Source organism: Podarcis erhardii (genome assembly GCF_964252035.2).
Source record: "Podarcis erhardii genome assembly, chromosome: 8".
NCBI lineage: Eukaryota > Metazoa > Chordata > Lepidosauria > Squamata > Lacertidae > Podarcis > Podarcis erhardii.
In genome coordinates, this window is record NC_138499.1 from 89,047,329 (window position 1) to 89,064,945 (window position 17,617).

At 47.3% G+C, this 17,617-nt stretch overlaps 1 protein-coding gene across 3 annotated transcripts in view; it reads left to right on the top strand.

Annotated features, from left to right (window-relative positions):
* The first annotated feature begins 480 nt into the window (after window positions 1–480).
* NRG2 (neuregulin 2) overlaps window positions 481–17,617 on the top strand; it is a 134,962-nt gene continuing 117,825 nt past the window's right edge. For all 3 annotated transcript variants that reach the window (XM_081872709.1, XM_081872708.1, XM_081872710.1), the window contains exon 1: window positions 481–942. In XM_081872709.1, coding sequence (XP_081728835.1) covers window positions 483–942 — 460 coding nt within the window. In that variant the 5' untranslated portion in view covers window positions 481–482. The remainder of the gene's footprint in view (window positions 943–17,617) is intronic.

Consider the following 17,617-nt stretch of genomic DNA (forward strand, 5'->3'; position numbering starts at 1 on the left):
CCGCGGAATCCCCGCGGAGGGAGGCGCGCGGGGGGGGGGCTGGTGGGGGCGGAGAGGGGGTAGTAGGCGCGCCCTCCGCCGCCTCGGGGCCCGGCTCTGGCTCCCCTGCCCCGCCACCCTCCTCCTCCTCCTCCTCCTCCTCCTCCGGCGTGGGAGCCCCGAGGGCAGGGGCGGGATCGGAGGCCCCTCCACCGCTCCTGGCCGGTCCCCCCCCCCCAGCTTACGCCGCTTCCGGTTCTGGCGCTGGAGCCGCGGCGGCGGCGGCGGCGGCGTCCCCCCATGGCCTGGCCAGATGCGGCAGGTCTGCTGCTGCTGCTGCCTCGCGGTGCGGCGCCTGGGCGGCGTCGACGGGCGGCTCAGTGCGGCAGCGGCGGCATTGGCGGCGGGCGCAGGAGCAGCTGGGCGCGGCGCGGCGGCGGCGGCGGCGGCGGAGGAGGAGGAGCGGCGGGCTGGCGCGCGGGCGGCTCCGGGGCTGCCTCGGCATGCGGCGGGCTGCGACGGCGGCACCCGGCTTGTGCGTGCTGCTCTTCGGCGTGTCGCTGGCCTGCTACTCGCCCAGCCTGCGCTCGGTGCAGGACCAGGCGTACTCGGCGGCCGTGGTGCTGGAGGGCAAGGTGCAGGCGCTGCCCGCCGCCGCCGCCCCGACGGGCAACGGGAGCCGGGCCGAGGAGGGCTCCGACGGCCCCCCGCCGCCCCCGCCGGGCATCCTGGTGAAGGTGCTGGACCTGTGGCCCCTCAACAGCGGCGGCCTGCAGCGCGAGCAGCTCATCCGCGTGGGCTCCGCGCCCGCGCCCTGCTCCAAAGTCAAGCGCAACCACCGCTACATCTTCTTCCTGGAGCCCACCGAGCAGCCGCTCGTCTTCAAGACCTCCTTCGCCCCGCTCGACACCAGCGGCAAGAACCTCAAGAAGGACGTGGGCCGCATCCTGTGCGCCGACTGCGGTGAGCCCTCGAGGGGGGCGTGTGGCCCAGGGAGGGGGCGGCAGGTGCCCGACGGCCCGGGAGGCTCCCTGCGCACCGCAAGGCCGGCTATTCCGGCGCTCCTCTGCAGTGCTGCATTGGCGAGCGGGGCGCAGCCTGGGAGGGCGCCTGCCGGGCGCCTGTCGGGGCCTCGGCCTCCTGGGCCGGCCCCCCTGAACCCCGCAGCCGTCCTTGCCTTGAGGGGGCGGGTCGGGGTGGAGAAGGAGGCCGGGGGCGCTGCTGCCCGCCTTGCCCCGGGCGCCCTCTTGGCGCAGGCTGCGCTCCGTTGTGTAAGGCATCGCCAGCAGCAACTTTCTTATGTAAACAACGCCCCCCCCTCTGCTCCCCCATCCCTGGGTGTTAAATGGCTCCATTTGTTGCTTTGAGGCGCTTCTCGTTTCTCCAGAGAAAACAGCTGGCCTGGGGCAGCCCGCGGCCTCGTCTTTTGCGGGGAAATCCTTTCTGCCGTCTTTCTTTCTGAGCGGAAAAGGGCGCTTCTTGGTGCGCGTGCTTCTGCTGCAGATGCTGGTTTGCCGCTCTGGAGTTTGTGTGGCCCCGGGTTTTGCAGATTTTATGCTGCATTTCACAGGGAAGTTTGGATTTTGTCAGGAACCTCGTTTCTTTTGCTTGTGAGGCTGGCAGGGCAGATGCTGGCTCCTCTCACCGAAGAGCGAAGAGGTCTCCCTGCTGGGTGCAGGCGATTAAGGGGGTGCAACTAAGGTGTTGTTGCACCCCACCCCCTCAGGGTCAAGGAAGCGCCTGAGTTTGGGCCACAACAGATGCTTCGATCCAGCCTGATGGGTTTTTTTAAGCAACCAGGCATTGTGGACTTCCAGATTTGGTTAGATAGAACATCAGCACCGTGGAGTGGGGCTTTAACCCCTTTCACTCCTTGCTTTTCTTTCACTCTGAAATGATGTCCTCTGCATTGCATGCCTGTGGCAGACAGAAACATTTTCTAATGCAGATAATTTATAAACTGCAGAACATTAGAACATTCTTCCCAAGTAAAAGCCCTCTGTGCTTTCCATAGCCTCTTTTTCATCCTAATTATTTTTTTGTGCTTCCCTTTAGGGGTTTTTCTTTTTTTAAGATAAAAAGTGTATATTTAAAATGATCATCTGGAAAATGAAGCAGTGGTTCATATTTGTATTTTTGGGTGGCTGTTTTACTGTGTGGTTCCAGGAATGATTGTGGTGTGAGCTGACTGGCCGTAGGTTGGCAGATTTTTCTGAACTATCTAACCCCAGAAGCTCAAGGCAGTTGAAATAACAGAAACTCCTAAGTACTGTAATGGATTGTACAACTTGGTTGCACATGTGTTGACCTGGAATCAAGGGACTGTAGCTTAAAAGGGAACTGACATATTCTAAAGCTATAAGTCTATGCATGCTTAGTTGAGACGGTAAGCTCAACTGAACAAAGTGCGTCTTACTTCTACGTAAACATGCATTGGCTAGTTTGGATTGGATGGCTGATTTAACTTCATTCTCTTTTAATCTAAGGAAGCCGTGATGAAATGAACAGGTTTTTAAAGCAAGTAATAGAGAATTTCTGGTTCTCCTCTTCAAACTTGCCCAATTCAAGCCACAATATAGGTTTTGGTGGCTTAGGTGCCATTTACAGTATTTATATACAGTACTGTAAAAAAATTTAGATACCTCTTGATTTAGTAGAACCTCAAAGTGACTTTGATAAAAGTGCTAATAGGGTTGTTTCCACTCAGCTTTAGGACTGTCTTTCCTGGGAAGAGGCCTTCCTGCACAGACGTTCACCGTATATGTCAGGTGAAAATGGCTTCATGCCGGCCAGTCCTGGGGGTGCTCTCTGTCCCAGCTGCTCCCATTCACTTCTCTTTCTGCCTTGGGTTTTCGGGAGGGGGACAAGGCAGTCTTGGGTGGTTTCTTTTGAGTTGGTTTTATTGATGTTTCATTGTGATCTTCTTATGCAAATACTTTGCTTAGAAAGTGTATAATAGTTTAAAGGGCACAATCAAATCAAAATTAATCAGTGTTGAACATTATTCCATTAAAGCAATGGGCTGGACTGTTTACGATTATTGCTGCTTCCTGATATTTAACTATGACTTTTCAGTACTTATAACTAATATTGTTCAAAGTGATTAACACCCACAGTCTCCATAATTTCTCCCCCCTGAATATCTTTGCTATTATGAAATTTCAACATACACTCTCATGAATAATACAGAATTCCCCGGGGACAATCTTTATAACATAAAGAATGTATGAGCAAGCTGTTCTAATTGACAGCACATGGGCATTCATTGGGTTAATTGGATCATTTATTCATTAAGAGCTTTGTAGCATGCCAGTCATACAGATGTATGTAATAAAAGTTCTCCTCACCCTTTTTTACCTATATACTTCCAGAGTTAGTCCTTTGCCATACAAGAGAACTGATAATAGCAATTAAGATGGTTCTTCACTTAATAATGATTTTTAAAAGTTCCTTTGGAGTTTCAGTTGCCAGCAAGGAATGAAGGTGAATATTAATACTCTGAAGCTGATGAATTGTCCATTAGAGACAGAAGTCATATATGTGAAAAGTTTTCAATTAGCAATAATCGCGCCTCAGATTAACCTCATTGGCTACGATACTGCCACTGCGCAAAGCTCAGAAGTCATATATGTGAATGTTTCGGTTCCCAGATATAAGTTTTGGCTCTGGTTATCTGATTGATTAATTTTGTTCTCTGTGATAGAGAAGGAATGTTGAAGCCCAACATTTCCCATCGGGATCTGTGGCAAGCTTTTATAACTGGAAACGGTTGAACTACAGCAGGTACCCTGAGAATAGTCATCACTCCTCTTTTTCCATGCTTCTGATTAGCTGAAAGTTTGGCATATCCATCCGCTTATTCATAAAAATGCAGCAGATAAAATTAAGAAAGCCAGTGATGGATTAATTTAAGAGGACTAAAAATTGGGGGACACACCACCAACTAACACATTTTTCTCTCTCTTGTATTAGGAAAGGGCTCATCCTATGCATTTTTAATCTGAGAAATCACAAGTTAATTCTGCGAAAACGGCTCAGTGTAAAAGGAAGTTTATTTTTGCACTTTAACGGTTTGAAGGAATGCCTTCTAGCTAAAACACTCTGTGGGGTTATCAGGAGCACTTTCTCAGCACAGCCATGGTGCAGATTGCAACATCCCCTCCCTTTTATCTTGCACTTCATTATAAGGTGAATTGCTGTAATGGGCGTCTTCTCTACCCTTGAACCAGTGGAGTGATGTTCACAGATGCCTATAATTTTGTCCTGCTCAGGACTGGACCTCCTCAGAAGTCATGGGATGTAGGATGCATTGCTCATTTGAACATTGTTCTGGATCCCACAATCTTCTTGTGCCAGGACAAAGACATGTTCTGCTATTATATTAAATGAGGCCATTATAAAATAATTGGTGTATTTGGATGTTTTGAATGCCCACAGCTTTGCTTATAGTCTTAACCTATTTACTGTGCTGTCAACGTTTATGATCTCCTCTCTTGGCTGGGGCCTGAGGCTGCACAGGTAACACTCAATGTGGGGTGGGCGGGCAGGACCATGGTCAGCTCAGTGTGGAATGGGGTAGGGCCAGGCTGGCTGCAAGCAGAGCAGGACCATGGTCAGCTCAGTGTGGAGCTCAGAGTCATGGCACTCAAGAGCTAGTGTTCCTCAAGCAATCATCTAGAGTCAGTGGAGAGCCTTCCTCAGTCTCTACTCTCCAGATGTTTTCTGCCCATGGTCAGAGATGATGGGAGCGGTAGCTAAAACACGTGGAGAACACCTGGTTGGGAGAAGACTGTTTCAAGTAGTTTTGCTGTCAGATTGGTGTTTGAAGCTCCCCTTCCCCACACTGGGGGAATTGTTGGTGCTTAAAATAGATGTTCCTCAGGTGCTACCTTTTACAGACCTGGGCAGGTCACTGCCCCTGAAGGTAGTGTGATAGGGAGCTGCCCTGGGAAAGAGTTGGAGGAGAAAGGTACGGACTGCCTGCTATGGCTACACAGGTGAAGACATTGCTGGCTTCTGGGATTTTTTTCTCTCCTGGGAGTTGGTAGGAGGCTCAGGGTCTTCTAGGGAACTTACCAGGACTGGTTTCTGCACTCAGTCTTTCCCTCAGAACTTTCCTCTGTTCCAACTCCTGGGCCATAGCATCATGAACTCTGCTATGTGCAGCCTTTGTGTCCAAAGTGTTGAGTAGTTCTCAAGCAAACTCACAAGAATCTTTATTGCCTGGGATTTTTCTTGTAAAATGTTACAAAGCAATGTTGAGCAGACCCCAGGGGAGATCTTGTATTCCTAGAGAGAATTGGGGGCGGGTAGTATAGTTTTGATCCAGGGCTAAGTCACCTTTTATGGTCTAGCTTCATTTCAGGTCCTAGACTATAGTATGTTACATTCTGCCATTCTGCTTCTTGTCTGTCATGGTGATATGCAGAGGGAAGGCATGTGTATTTGAGGTACATAGAGGTGATGCTATGGGCTTCTGCATTTTGTGCGCCAGTGATTTTTGTGCTCCAGGTTTGACAAGAGCCCCATGGGAAGGCCTCAGAAGATCTTGCTGGAACCCAGAAGCTGCTGTAGCCACTTCCCCTTACTTCTCAGGCTGCAAGGATGCCCGTGGGTGGCATTGACACATGCCACTTTGCCCCCATGATTGAGGGGGCTGTGCGATGTCAACACGCCATGTGCACACGCCCTGTGGCATGCGCGCATGACATCAGCATGCCCTGTAGCATGCTTGTGTGCATGGCAGGGCATGTTGGCGTATCATGCAGATGCCCTGTGGCTTGTGTGCGAGATATGCGCATGCCCCACGGCATGTGTGTACAGCCACCACAGAACTTTGAGGTGGCCCGGCCCCTTCATTGAATTTTTTTTTTGGTCATGCATGCCTTTGCACGGGTGGGTGGGCCTGTAGAGTTGCCCCTTGCCGCCTGCCTCAGTCTGCCTCACGGACAAGCTAGGCCTGCTAGTGCTGCTTTCTCTGCCTGTGTTTGCATTGGTGGAAAAGTGGAGTTTGGGGTGGATGATACACTTGCAGATTATTTGTTGGCAGCCAGCTGTGTGCCCTGGCTGCAGGGTCTCTTTTTGCTTGGATTGATTTTGCTCTTATGGTTTTGTGGAGCCTTTTCCCTCCTCACCCACCCAGCAGCCTTTTGATTTAAGATGCTTTTGAAGCAATACAGAGAAACAACATATTGTTATCCATGTATTTTTGAGATTATTGCTGCTGCTGGGGCATGTATATGTGGGTGGAGCTGTGAAGGGATGGGGAGGGCTCTGTGAAGCCTTTCACAAAGACACCCATTTTCCAATTTTAATTTTTGGGTGAAGGAGAGGGAAGTTTGCAAGGAGCTGCCTGAATTCTTTCACATTTTACCTTTTTATTTCCTTCAGTGATGAGGGGGATTGGACATTCAGAAGCAATCACACATGTGTCTTTAAAACTTTCCTAGTTAAGGATCGAGGGATAAAAGAGTTAGAAATATAATTCACCTTTCATTCAAGGCACTGAGGTGCTCTACAGACCCCCCCCCTTCCCTGTTTCATCCTCATGACAACCTGTGAGGTAGGATGCACCAAGAGAGCATGACTGGCCCAAGGTCACCCAGGGAGCTTCCTGGCTGAGGGGGGGGGTTGAAGCTGGGTCCCCACAGTCCAGTCCAACACTCTAACCACTACACCACACTGGCTCTCACAGGTATCCAAAGAAACCCTACAGATACTCTCCAAGCTGCCCCCTCCCTCCCGCTCTAGGGGGGAATTATTTGTGTCATCTTCAAGCCAGACACCGAGAGCAATGAAAATATTCAGAGAAGTGATGTGATAAAGTCACCCTGGACAATTAAAAAAAAAAAGAGGGGAGGGGGTTATGTGTATACCTTGCGAGTCCCATTGCCTTCTAAGGGAGAGGCAGATGCAAAACACACAAAGGATTGTCTTCCTCTTTATTTGTGTTCTGCCAATATTGAAAACATTTATTTCTAAACAAACTGGGCTGCAGGCGAGGTGTGGGGCAGCTTGATCACCGTGCATTTGGGGGCCAGGATAGGGATTTAATGTCGCCCCCAAAGTGACAAGATCACAGGGTTGTTGAACCTGTGCCCTCAGCAGCAACCCTTGGGCTCTCCCTTTAGTTGACAGGAGGAGGCTTGGGGAGCTGGCAACGTGAAACGAGGCCATAAAAGCTGTGGTGGCAGCCAGCCAGGGCCAGCCCACCCAAAAGGCAAGCTGAGGGGAACGCTTTGTGGCAGGATCCACAGGAGCAGTGTTGATCTTTCCTTTTCCTTTGTTCCTGATATTGATATTCATCCTCCCCTCCAGGTGGTGGTGCCATTTTGTGGTTTGCCTCAGGTGCCAAAATGTCTTTTGCTGGCCCTGCAACCAGCTGTGTTTGCCTCATGGATAGTTTGAAACAGATCAGGAGCTAACATATCAGAATAAATTTACAAAAGCCTACATGCCCAGGATACTTCATACTATATGAGAGGGAAAGTTTAGAAAGGTTAAAGTTTTGGAAGAATTGTGAAATGTATTAAATATTAGACCTTTTAGGAGTTGTGACTAATTCTCTGTAGAAATCTGTAGCCTGATGATGCCACCTGTCCAGTCATCAGCAATCTTTAACAATTCCTCTAGCCAGTTAATCAACTGAGCGTTACAGTCCTTTACTTCCCTCCACAACAATTACCCAAATACTTTATATTTTTAAATAATGCCTCTAGAGCCTGTTTTTCCTGGAAGCTCCTCTCTGGATTCATGTTCTCCTGAAAGATTATTGTTCCTACTGGTACCAGAAATACCATTATCTGGGAATATTTATTTGTTGTAGGTTTCCCTCTGGAGAAGACTGGGGGGGGGGAGGGGGGAGGGGGGAGGAGAGGATGAAGCTCTGTCACATCTACTGGTGTGATGTTGGATCTTGCCCAATATTTCACAGGCACCTCATGCAGCCATCCTTTAGGCCAGAGGTAGCCTGGCCATTTCTGGCCTGTGCTCCAAATTCCCCCTTGGGCAATGCTCCAGGGGCCTTTTGCCAGCAGAGAGTGTGGCCAGACCATGCTTTCCCATGCGCACAGACAACATGTGCTGGGCACACAGCCACCCCTCCTCAGATGATCACTTGAGCAAATGATTGATCAGATGCCTAAGGAGTTTTTGCATCCCCGTTTGGGTTCTAGTGTAGGAGAAGAGGCAATAACTGTGCCACTTTTTAATATATATATTTACTTTTACCCCACCTTTTTCCCTGACAGGGACTCAAGGCGGCTTACAGACAAAAATATCAGCAACTAAAAACATTGGGGAAATAAACAGTCATTTAAAACTATTAATTAAACATTGATTGAATTAAAACTATATAAAGTATTAAAAACACAAGGGTAGTTACAATAAAAACAGCACAGCACTAGCCCTTTCATTAAAACTTTCTATGTGTGGTTCCAAAGACAAAGGAGAAATGCCCAACACGGCTTGGATTTTCCTTTTAAAAATATTAAATTTCTCTGAGTACATGCTTACATCAAAAATTAAAAGACAGTTACACAAGCAGCTTCTGATTCCCAAGCTGACAGGTGAATAACTAAGCCCTTCTTCTGACATGCTCCATAAGTGTTAAAATTAGATCTGGCCCTTTTATCTTGACCTGCAGATATTTTTCCTCTTTAGAGCATGTCTAAAGTGTCAGTGATCTTGTTTATATATAATGCTAAACCATAGTTTAGTGTTATGTATATGAGCCCCTAGAGCAGCTGCAAGGAGGTGGCTGTAAGCATTCATTTCTGTTCTCAACTAGCCACAACAGAGCTTTCCAAACTTTTTAAGTTGGTGACACAGTTTATGGACATGCATCATTTTGTAACACAATAATTCAATTTTGCATCATTTCGCAACACAGTAATTCAGTTTTACTAGCAAACCAGAGGTTAGGAGAGCAGGGAATGCTTATGTGACACACCTGCACACTGCAGCCAACACACTAACGGGTTGCAACATACAGTTTGGAAAGTTCTGAGCCACAACATGACATTTTAACTGAACTGGGAAATGTGGTTAGAATAAACCAGGGCTTTTTTCCCCAGCCAGAACTCAGGTGGACGCTATTGCCATTATAAGAGAACAAGGGAGGCGTTCATGGTGAGTTCCGGCACCTCTTTTTCTAGAAAAATAGCACTAGTTTAAACTGTGCTTTATCTGAACAAACCAGGGTCAGGGACTGTAGTTTGATCTTTCTTCAGATAACCACGGTTTAAATTAACTGCAGTGATGGTTTGTCCTCATTCAAGCAAAACAACAAACTGCAGGTAGTTGAAGATGGAAGCTGATGCTTCCAATGTTGTGGTTGTGCTGGAAGAGGAGCAGGGAACACACAAATGGACACCCAGTAGCACTGTGCTGAGGGACAGCCTTCTCGTAGGGCAGAATAAACGGACTGCCTCAGGCAGCAGAAGCTGAGGGCAGTGGTAGCCATCTCCCAGGCTGTTCCTTCTGAGCCCTCTAGCCGTTCGTACTTGTTGCTTGCCTGGGCTGCTTGGTTGCCTTGCCTGATCACCTTCTCCCAACATGTCACAGAAAAAAGTGGGCAATGCCCCTTCCTGAGTCAGCAGCCTTCCCTTCCCTTCCCACCCCACCCCCTCCAGCAGGCACTGCTCTGCTCACACAGTGCATTGTGATGCCACTGCATTGCAGCATTTGATGAAGCAGGCAGCAAACAGGGGCCAGGCAGTGCCTTGGTGTCTTACTCACCACTGAGGGAGGAACGGGCTTCTCCCCTCTTGATGGGGTTGTCTGTTTCTAATTTGGTGGAAAGTTGTATTTCTTTTTTTTTTTACATATAATCCTGTGCCAGGGATGTAGGCTTAGCTTCAGTCAGGGTGGGGGAAGCAACTTAGTCCACTTCAAATCATAATTGCAAGGAAAAATAGCTTCCAATTTGATTGGCTGTTTCAAGCAGAAATACTGTAGGTTGGTCAGTTAGAGATTATTGGTTTGGCAGCAGACATTTCCTCTCTGTTGCTCTAGCCTCTTGGATTCCCTGTACTTCTGTGACATGTGGCTGTAGTTTCTGCCTCATGAGAGTTTGTAGCCAGGATTTCTGCTGAGACTAAATTTAACTTTCCTAGCAAATGCTGTCCATGTTGCAGATGGATGATGCCCCGTAAATTGAGAAGTGGAAGGCCTTTTGTAGCACTGCATATTATCTATATTGCTTTGCAAAAACTGTGTTTTCATTGTATATTATTTGCTTTTAGTAGAACTAGAAAACATGCGTTATTAGAGAAAAATGACCGAGTTGAGTTTCCAGAACCTTCACATCAGCTACAGGTGAGAGAGATAGGAAAGACCAAAAAAAAAAAAAAAAAGCTTCTGAAATATAAATGTTGTTTTGAAAAGAATTGGAAAAGTCTTCATGACCTTTTTCAGAATGTGGAATATAGACAACTGAATAACAGCTTCTGAAAGACACAAAGTGACAGGAACCCAAGTGGAACAAAATAAAAAATAATTGATAATTACAATACACATAGACAGCTATAAATGAAAGCACATGTGGATATATGTGTATAAATTAAAGCATTACAAAACACAAATACAAAATTTTCCAAGCTGTAGCTGCCATATAACAAAACAAATAAGTTCTTCAACATTGCAGATAATAATTGATGCAGTCTCCAGGATTGCATCTCATTTCCTACTTCTTCTGATCACATTGGATAATTGTTCATGAATGGCAGACATTAATCCCCAAGTTATGTTTGTCTATGCAGTCCATTTTCTTCACTTGCCTGTTGCATGAGTGAAGATCTTAAGTGGTTCTGTCTGGTTATGGTGATGGTTGCCTTGCAGTCACAAAAATGGGGTGACTACTTTTGCACTGTCGCCTGTAACTGCTCTTGGTTCCAAAATGATTGAAAGCCATGGCTGCAGCAACTGAAGTCTGGGAAACAGAACTGGAGTTTCAGGGAGGTTTGGCACAAGTAGGCAAGCCCCCCCCTTTTATTTTGGCAAAAGCAAACTCAAAACCTGAATGCCAGTTCACCTTAGTATGCGATTCTTGTCCTTTGGTAGCTGAATCAGCAGTATTGATGCCCGTGGGGTTTTTTTTTTGTTTTTTTTTGGCTGTAAATTCATTGCTATACCGAAAGGAGCTGACTATGACTTGCTAAAAGATAGGGCATGCCTGGGGGGGGGGGGCATGGCAAAGAAGTGGATCTGGTTTGAACAATCTCCTCCTCCTGTCACTATGCAGACTTTAAAATGTAGTACATTATATTGAAAAGGGATGCGGGTGGCGCTGTGGGTTAAACAACAGAGCCTAGAACTTGCCGATCAGAAGGTCGGCGGTTCAAATCCCTGCGACGGGGTGAGCTCCTGTTGTTCGGTCCCTGCTCCTGCCAACCTAGCACTTCAAAAGCACAAAGTGCAAGTAGATAAATAGGTACCACTCTGGCGGGAAGGTAAACGGTGTTTCCGTGCGCTGCTCTGGTTTCGCCAGAAGCGGCTTAGTCATCCTGGCCATATGACCTGGAAAAAACTGTCTGTGGACAAACGCCATCAACTTCTTGCCTTTCTGTGGAGATGATGGAAGTGTGACTTCCTGTATCTAGCTTTAATTTTGGAATCAGAGCAGTGCCATTAATAGATTAAGTAGCAGCATTATATTCCTTCAGCTAAGGGAGCTGGGCATGTTTAGCCTGGAGAAGAGGAGGTTAAGGGGTGATATGATACAGTAGCCATGTTCAAATATATAAAAGGATGTCACATAGAGGAGAGAGAAAGGTTGTTTTCTGCTGCTCCAGAGAAGCGGACACGGAGCAATGGTTCCAAACTACAAGAAAGAAGATTCCACCTAAACATTAGGAAGAACTTCCTGACAGTAAGAGCTGTTTGACAGTGGAATTTGCTGCCAAGGAGTGTGGTGGAGTCTCCTTCTTTGGAGGTCTTTAAGCAGAGGCTTGACAACCATATGTCAGGAGTGCTCTGATGGTGTTTCCTGCTTGGCAGGGGGTTGGACTCGATGGCCCTTGTGGTCTCTTCCAACTCTATGATTCTATGATTCTATGATTCTATGATTCTTGACTTGGAGGAGCTAACGTGGTGAGGACCAGGCTGGATCTGGAAGGTTCTTTCCTGAGGAGCTGCATTTTGTCATGTGGAGCAGTGGTTAGCAGTTCTTCACAGAAGGTTCTTGACTGTGGGACTGTGCCCATGTCATTCACCACATGGGACCAAGGTCAGCAGTCTTTGACAATGGAGGAATCTGGAAGTCCTTTTGCTGTGGTGGTCTGTTTTGTCATGGAGCTAAAATACAAAATAATTAGTTAGTTAATTTTGACGTCATTTCCCTGGGGTACAACCATGGGCAATCATAAGTGATATTCCCTGATGTTTTTGACTTGGTTGTCAGTGTCATTTTGATTTAAATACGCTGTCCACGGTTTTCTTATCAGGACATATTCTCAGGATATTCAGACACCTATCTTTGACTCCCAGGCAAATGAGAAGCATGTCTAGAAGGCCGTGGAGGTGTAGCCAGGTTTAGAGTCGCAGGCAGAACGCAACTCGTTAAGCCACACACATCCTAAGCCACTGACAGGAACTATCAAGAGAGACAAAGGGAAATAAAAACGCGGAAGAAATATGAGCTGACTCCTGCTCAAGCTGCACATTACAATCACATTACAATCCTTCCTCCACCCCATATTATTTATTCACTCGTATTTATTTAATGCATTTATACCTATTTTGCAGGGAATCCTGCCCTTGTGAGAAGGCCCATAGAAAATGTTTAAAACATAAAAACACAATAGCAAAAAATAAATAATAAAATACAATTCCATAATTCAAAGCCATCGCCACAGGCCAGTATAATAATATATAATGCAACTCAAAATATGAAAGCTTGAGGCAATTTCTTTTTCATGCACAGAAAATGGATTCAACATGGTCCAGCGCAATGCAGAACAAACTTCACAGTATGTGATGGACGTAAGAAGAAGAAAAGACTCGTGGGACTTGCAGTTCAGTGTTGCATCTAGTTGGGCCTTCGTGTTTGTGCTCAATCTTGAGTCGGTTGGTTCTTCCCACTCACAGGACCTGCATTCTGCTCCTCTAATGTGCAGAGCTGCTCTGGCAAGTTTTGCTTCTGGTGAAGAGACAGGCTGGCATTTCACACAGCAATTGGTACCATGGAGAACCTTCTCTGTACAGTTTCAATTTTCCTATCAGCTACATGTCTCCTTTTCTTCTCTTTTCTCCACTTTTCATTTCTTTAGTCCCCTGTTATCTACTTTGCATTTCCTTATGTCAGTCTTTGTGTGTTTATTTTTTCCCTGTCAAATCACATACTGATTGGCAGTGGCCCTGTGTTTTAAGAGCGCCTGAAAACAACCTCAGGGATCAAACAGCCTTTGTGTCCCAGCTTGATCACTGAGACCATTCGCAGGAGCATCACTGGTGGTTCCCTGAGTTGGCCAGGCTCATTTGACAGCGACAAGAAACCAAGCCTGTTGTGTCATCAGCCCAGTCCTGTGCAATCCTCTGCCAAGAGAGATTCAGCAGGCGCCTACTGTGCCAACTTTTAAACACCTGCTGGAAACATTTCTACTCTGCCAGGCCTAGACAGGCAATTAAGAGTACATCCTTCAACAATGGTTCATTGATGTCTGTATTTAACTTTTTCAATGGGTTTTAGTGTATGGTTTTATTTTATTGCTGTAAACTGCTTTGATTTTTTTTAAAAAAATGATGCAGTGGTATACAATTTAATTAATTAATTAATTAATTAAGGCAGCAAGCTTAATGCACATGGCTGCTGATGTTGCTGTGCTGGGAAGGGTCGCAGTGCCACAGATTGACTCTATTTGGGGGGCACACTGTGGGAATGGGCTTTGCTAGCTGCCAGTTCCATGACCCAGCGTGACCCTGGTTCCAGTTTCCACCCTACTGTTCGTTCCAGCTGGATACCCTTCCAGCACTGACCCACATGGAAAAGAAAGGAGCTTGTGGAACAGAAGTGCCTGAACTAAAGGAATGAGGGGGCATGTGAGTCAGGATGGTGGAAGGAGCTGGGCCTTTGCACCCAGGCTGAGCCCTAACACTGGATGTTCAGATGCCGCGTGTAGAAGGGAGAGAACTCTGAAGTGACAGGGAAGTGATACTGAGATGGTATCTCGGCTGTGCTAAATGTTGTCATGGCAACCTGTGCCATGGAGGGCGGAGGCTTACATGATAGCAGCTTTTTCAATACAGAAACCTTGTCTGGGTTGTCACACTGTTCCATTTCTCCACACCAGAACTCAACTTCTTAAAAGTTTGTAGAACAATGGATTACAGTCCATTCTTAGAGCACTCCTTACAACACAGTGGTACCTCCAGTTACAAACTTAATTCGTTCTGGAGGTCCATTCTCAACCTGAAACCGCTCATAACATGAGGCGCGTTTTGCTAATGGTGCCTCCTGTTGCTGCTGCGCTGCTGGCGCACGACTTCCGTTTGCATCTCAGGGCAAAGGCCGCAACTGGGAGCATCTACTTTTGGGTTAGCAGAGCTTGTAACCCGCATTGTTCATAAGGGGGACGGTACGTAACATGAGGTCCTATTGTACTGTACATGAGGTCCTATTGTACTGAAGGTCAGCAGAGCCGGCCTTCTCAGTAGTTCCTATGAAGTTTGGGGTGGCAGCAGCCCAGGAGAGGACATTCTGTGTGGCAGTCCCCAAGTTGTGGAAGTTTTTCTCACTTCCACAACTTGGGGGAAGGCGCCCTTACTGTGCAGCTTTTGTAATATGCTGAAGACTTACCTCTTTGGAATAGTTTTGATAGCTGAGAGATATATTTTCAGGGCCCACCCTATTCCTGTTTCTAATGTTCAATTCTGCTGGTGTAGAGTGGGCACAGAATTTCAACACCTGGAACTGCCACAATATAGCTGCCCACCTCCTTTGCTGGGCTCTGTTGAAAACAGCTTCTCCATGCAAACCAGGAAGTGACCTCTTCAGACAACAGAATGACTCTTCTTTTCTTATCTCTGCAACTGCGATCTCCTGGGTGATGTGAACACCATTAGGCAGTAAATGCGCATTACTCCATCTGTTTCCCTCCTTCCCACCCCCATTGTGTGGCCCTGGGAGCTGGCAACCCATGCTATGCCACTGCCTGGGACTGCTGGTGAAAGGAAGGGAATACAAACACAAGCAACAGCCATAACCTCTTTCTTCCTCTTCCTCCTCTTATGGAACCATGGAATTGTAGAGTTGGAAGGGACCTTGAGAGTCATCTAGTCCTACCCCCTGCAGTGCAAGAATCTCAACTAAAGTATCAATGACAGATGGCCATCCAAGCACTGCTTAAAAACCAAAGAAGGAGAAGCCCCCACCTTCCGAGGGCAGTGGTGAATTTGAGTACTATAGTGCCCTGTGCAAGCCCAAAATTTGTCGCACCCCTCCAGGCCTTATGTTACCTTCCCAAATACAGGTAAGGAGGCACCCAGCTTTGGTAAGGAAGCGTAAGGGCTCTGGCAGGGTCCTAAAGCCCTCCACCTCCTTCCCAAAGCTGGGAAAGTGCTAACTAGGCTTTGGGAAGAATGAAGGAGGACTCTAGGACCCTGTCAGAGCCCTCACACCTTCCCTGCACTTTGCTTACTAGGCCCTCTCAGCACCCAGTACATGCACACTGTTCACACAGCCCTAAATCTGTCCCTCCTGAGGGAGACAGTTCCACTGTTGAAAAGCTCTGACTGTCAGGAAGTTCTTCGTGGTGTTTAGCCAGAACCTCTTTTCTTGTAACATGGACCCACTGGCTCCGGCCCTACCTTCCAGAGCAGGAGAAAACAAGCTTGCTCCATCTTCCATGTGACAGCCCTTAAGGTATTTGTAGATGACTATCATATCTCCTCTTTTCCAGGTTAAACATACACAGCTCCTTCAAGCAGTCCCCGTAAGGCTTGGTTTCCAGACCCTTAAGCATCTTGGTTTCCCTCCTCTGCACATGTTCCAGCTTATCAGCATCCTTCTTAAATTGTGGTGCCCAAAACTGGACACAGTATTCCAGGTGTGGTCTGACCAAGGCAGAATAGAGTGGGACTATTACTTAACTTGATCTAGACACTGTATTTCTGTTGAATAGCATTAGTTTTTTTTGTTACAAGTATGGCAGCATAGCGTCTAATTTCCTCAGAGAACTAATAGTTCAGGCTGAGGTGTCTTATTCAGGAGGAACCCAGAATAAAGGCTGCAGAAACATTCTGAAGTAAATTACTAATACAGAACACTAAGAGTAACCAGTAGATACAAACTGAGGGAGGTGAAAAAATTCCCTGGTTGTTTTCCTGGGGGCCTTGTTCTCCCATTCTCAATTGTCTGCTCCTCCATTTGCTTCCATGATGTAGCTGACAAAAACCCAAGCAGTCTTGGGTACTGTACTCAATAGAAGGTTGTCTGGGTAACACGGCTCATTTTCCTCCATTCCCCAGAAAAGAAGGAAATATGACTGAATGGTACACACTCTGTGCCTAGAGGAAGTGCAACTTGTTTTTGTTGCACACTTTCAGATCATACATGTGTGCAAGAGCATTTCACAGGTAAGGAATGGAGGGGAGGTTAGTTTCCTGCTGATGGAATATTTCAGCTGAAGCTTCTCTTTGGACACCCCAAGGTTATTGGCTCCCCAGTGAATAGGAAAGGCACTCTTCCCACACCAGCACTGTCACACAGCACTGAAGTTTCCCTTATTCAGTTTATGGCTTCTCTTTATCTTTCCTTTGTACACATGTGATGTTATGGTTCCCACATCCTGTGTTTTCTACCCTGGGATTCCTGAATAGGTGGGAATGTACACATGTCCCCCATTTTGTAGACCGAATACATGCCTGCTCTTTGAGGGCAAAACATGCAAAATGAAAATAGCCTTCTGGAGCAGCTGTATGACATGCCCAGAGCAAGAACCAAACCAAAGCTCCCCCCCCCCCCCCCGCGCGCAGCCCATTTGCATTCAGTGACCTGGCTGCATGACAGACATGCCACCTCCTTAGCCCTGGCTTTAGTGCCTTACGTATGAGAGTTCTTCTAATATGTTCCTTCCTGGCAGATTGTTGGGCCACCTCCAGTGTGGGTCTGATGATTCTGCAGCAGCTCTTTCGGATTTGGCATGCGCTTTCCATCCTGCTCCTAATATGAAGGGATGAAGTGACAGCTCTGAGGCCCACCTGTCAGGGTCTGCAAGGGCCCACCTGGTCCTGCGTTTACCAGCAGGGCAAGGGAAAGAGCCTCTGCCCTTTGGCACTGATGTCCAGCCTAGGCTGGCAGGCCCCAGCTCTTGCTGCTTCCATTCCTCCCTGCTTTCATAGATCTCTCCTTGTGCTAGGTAAAAAATAAGCCATTGAAGGAACTTGGCATGGGATGGTTGGAGTGGTACTCAGAGGACAAGGAGTTGCTCGGACAAGGTATTAAAAAGCAACACCTGACAATCAAATTGCTTTGCTGTACTGAGCAATCTGCTCAATGTTCTTTTGATTTTTTAGGTAAAGGGGGGAACTGAGCTAGGCCATTTGTGCCTTCTGGCTCAATTCTTGCCTCAGAGCAGGCATGAGTCTTGTTCTATTTCTGCAGGATTTTGCTGGGCTAACCACGGAAAAATGAAGCACACTG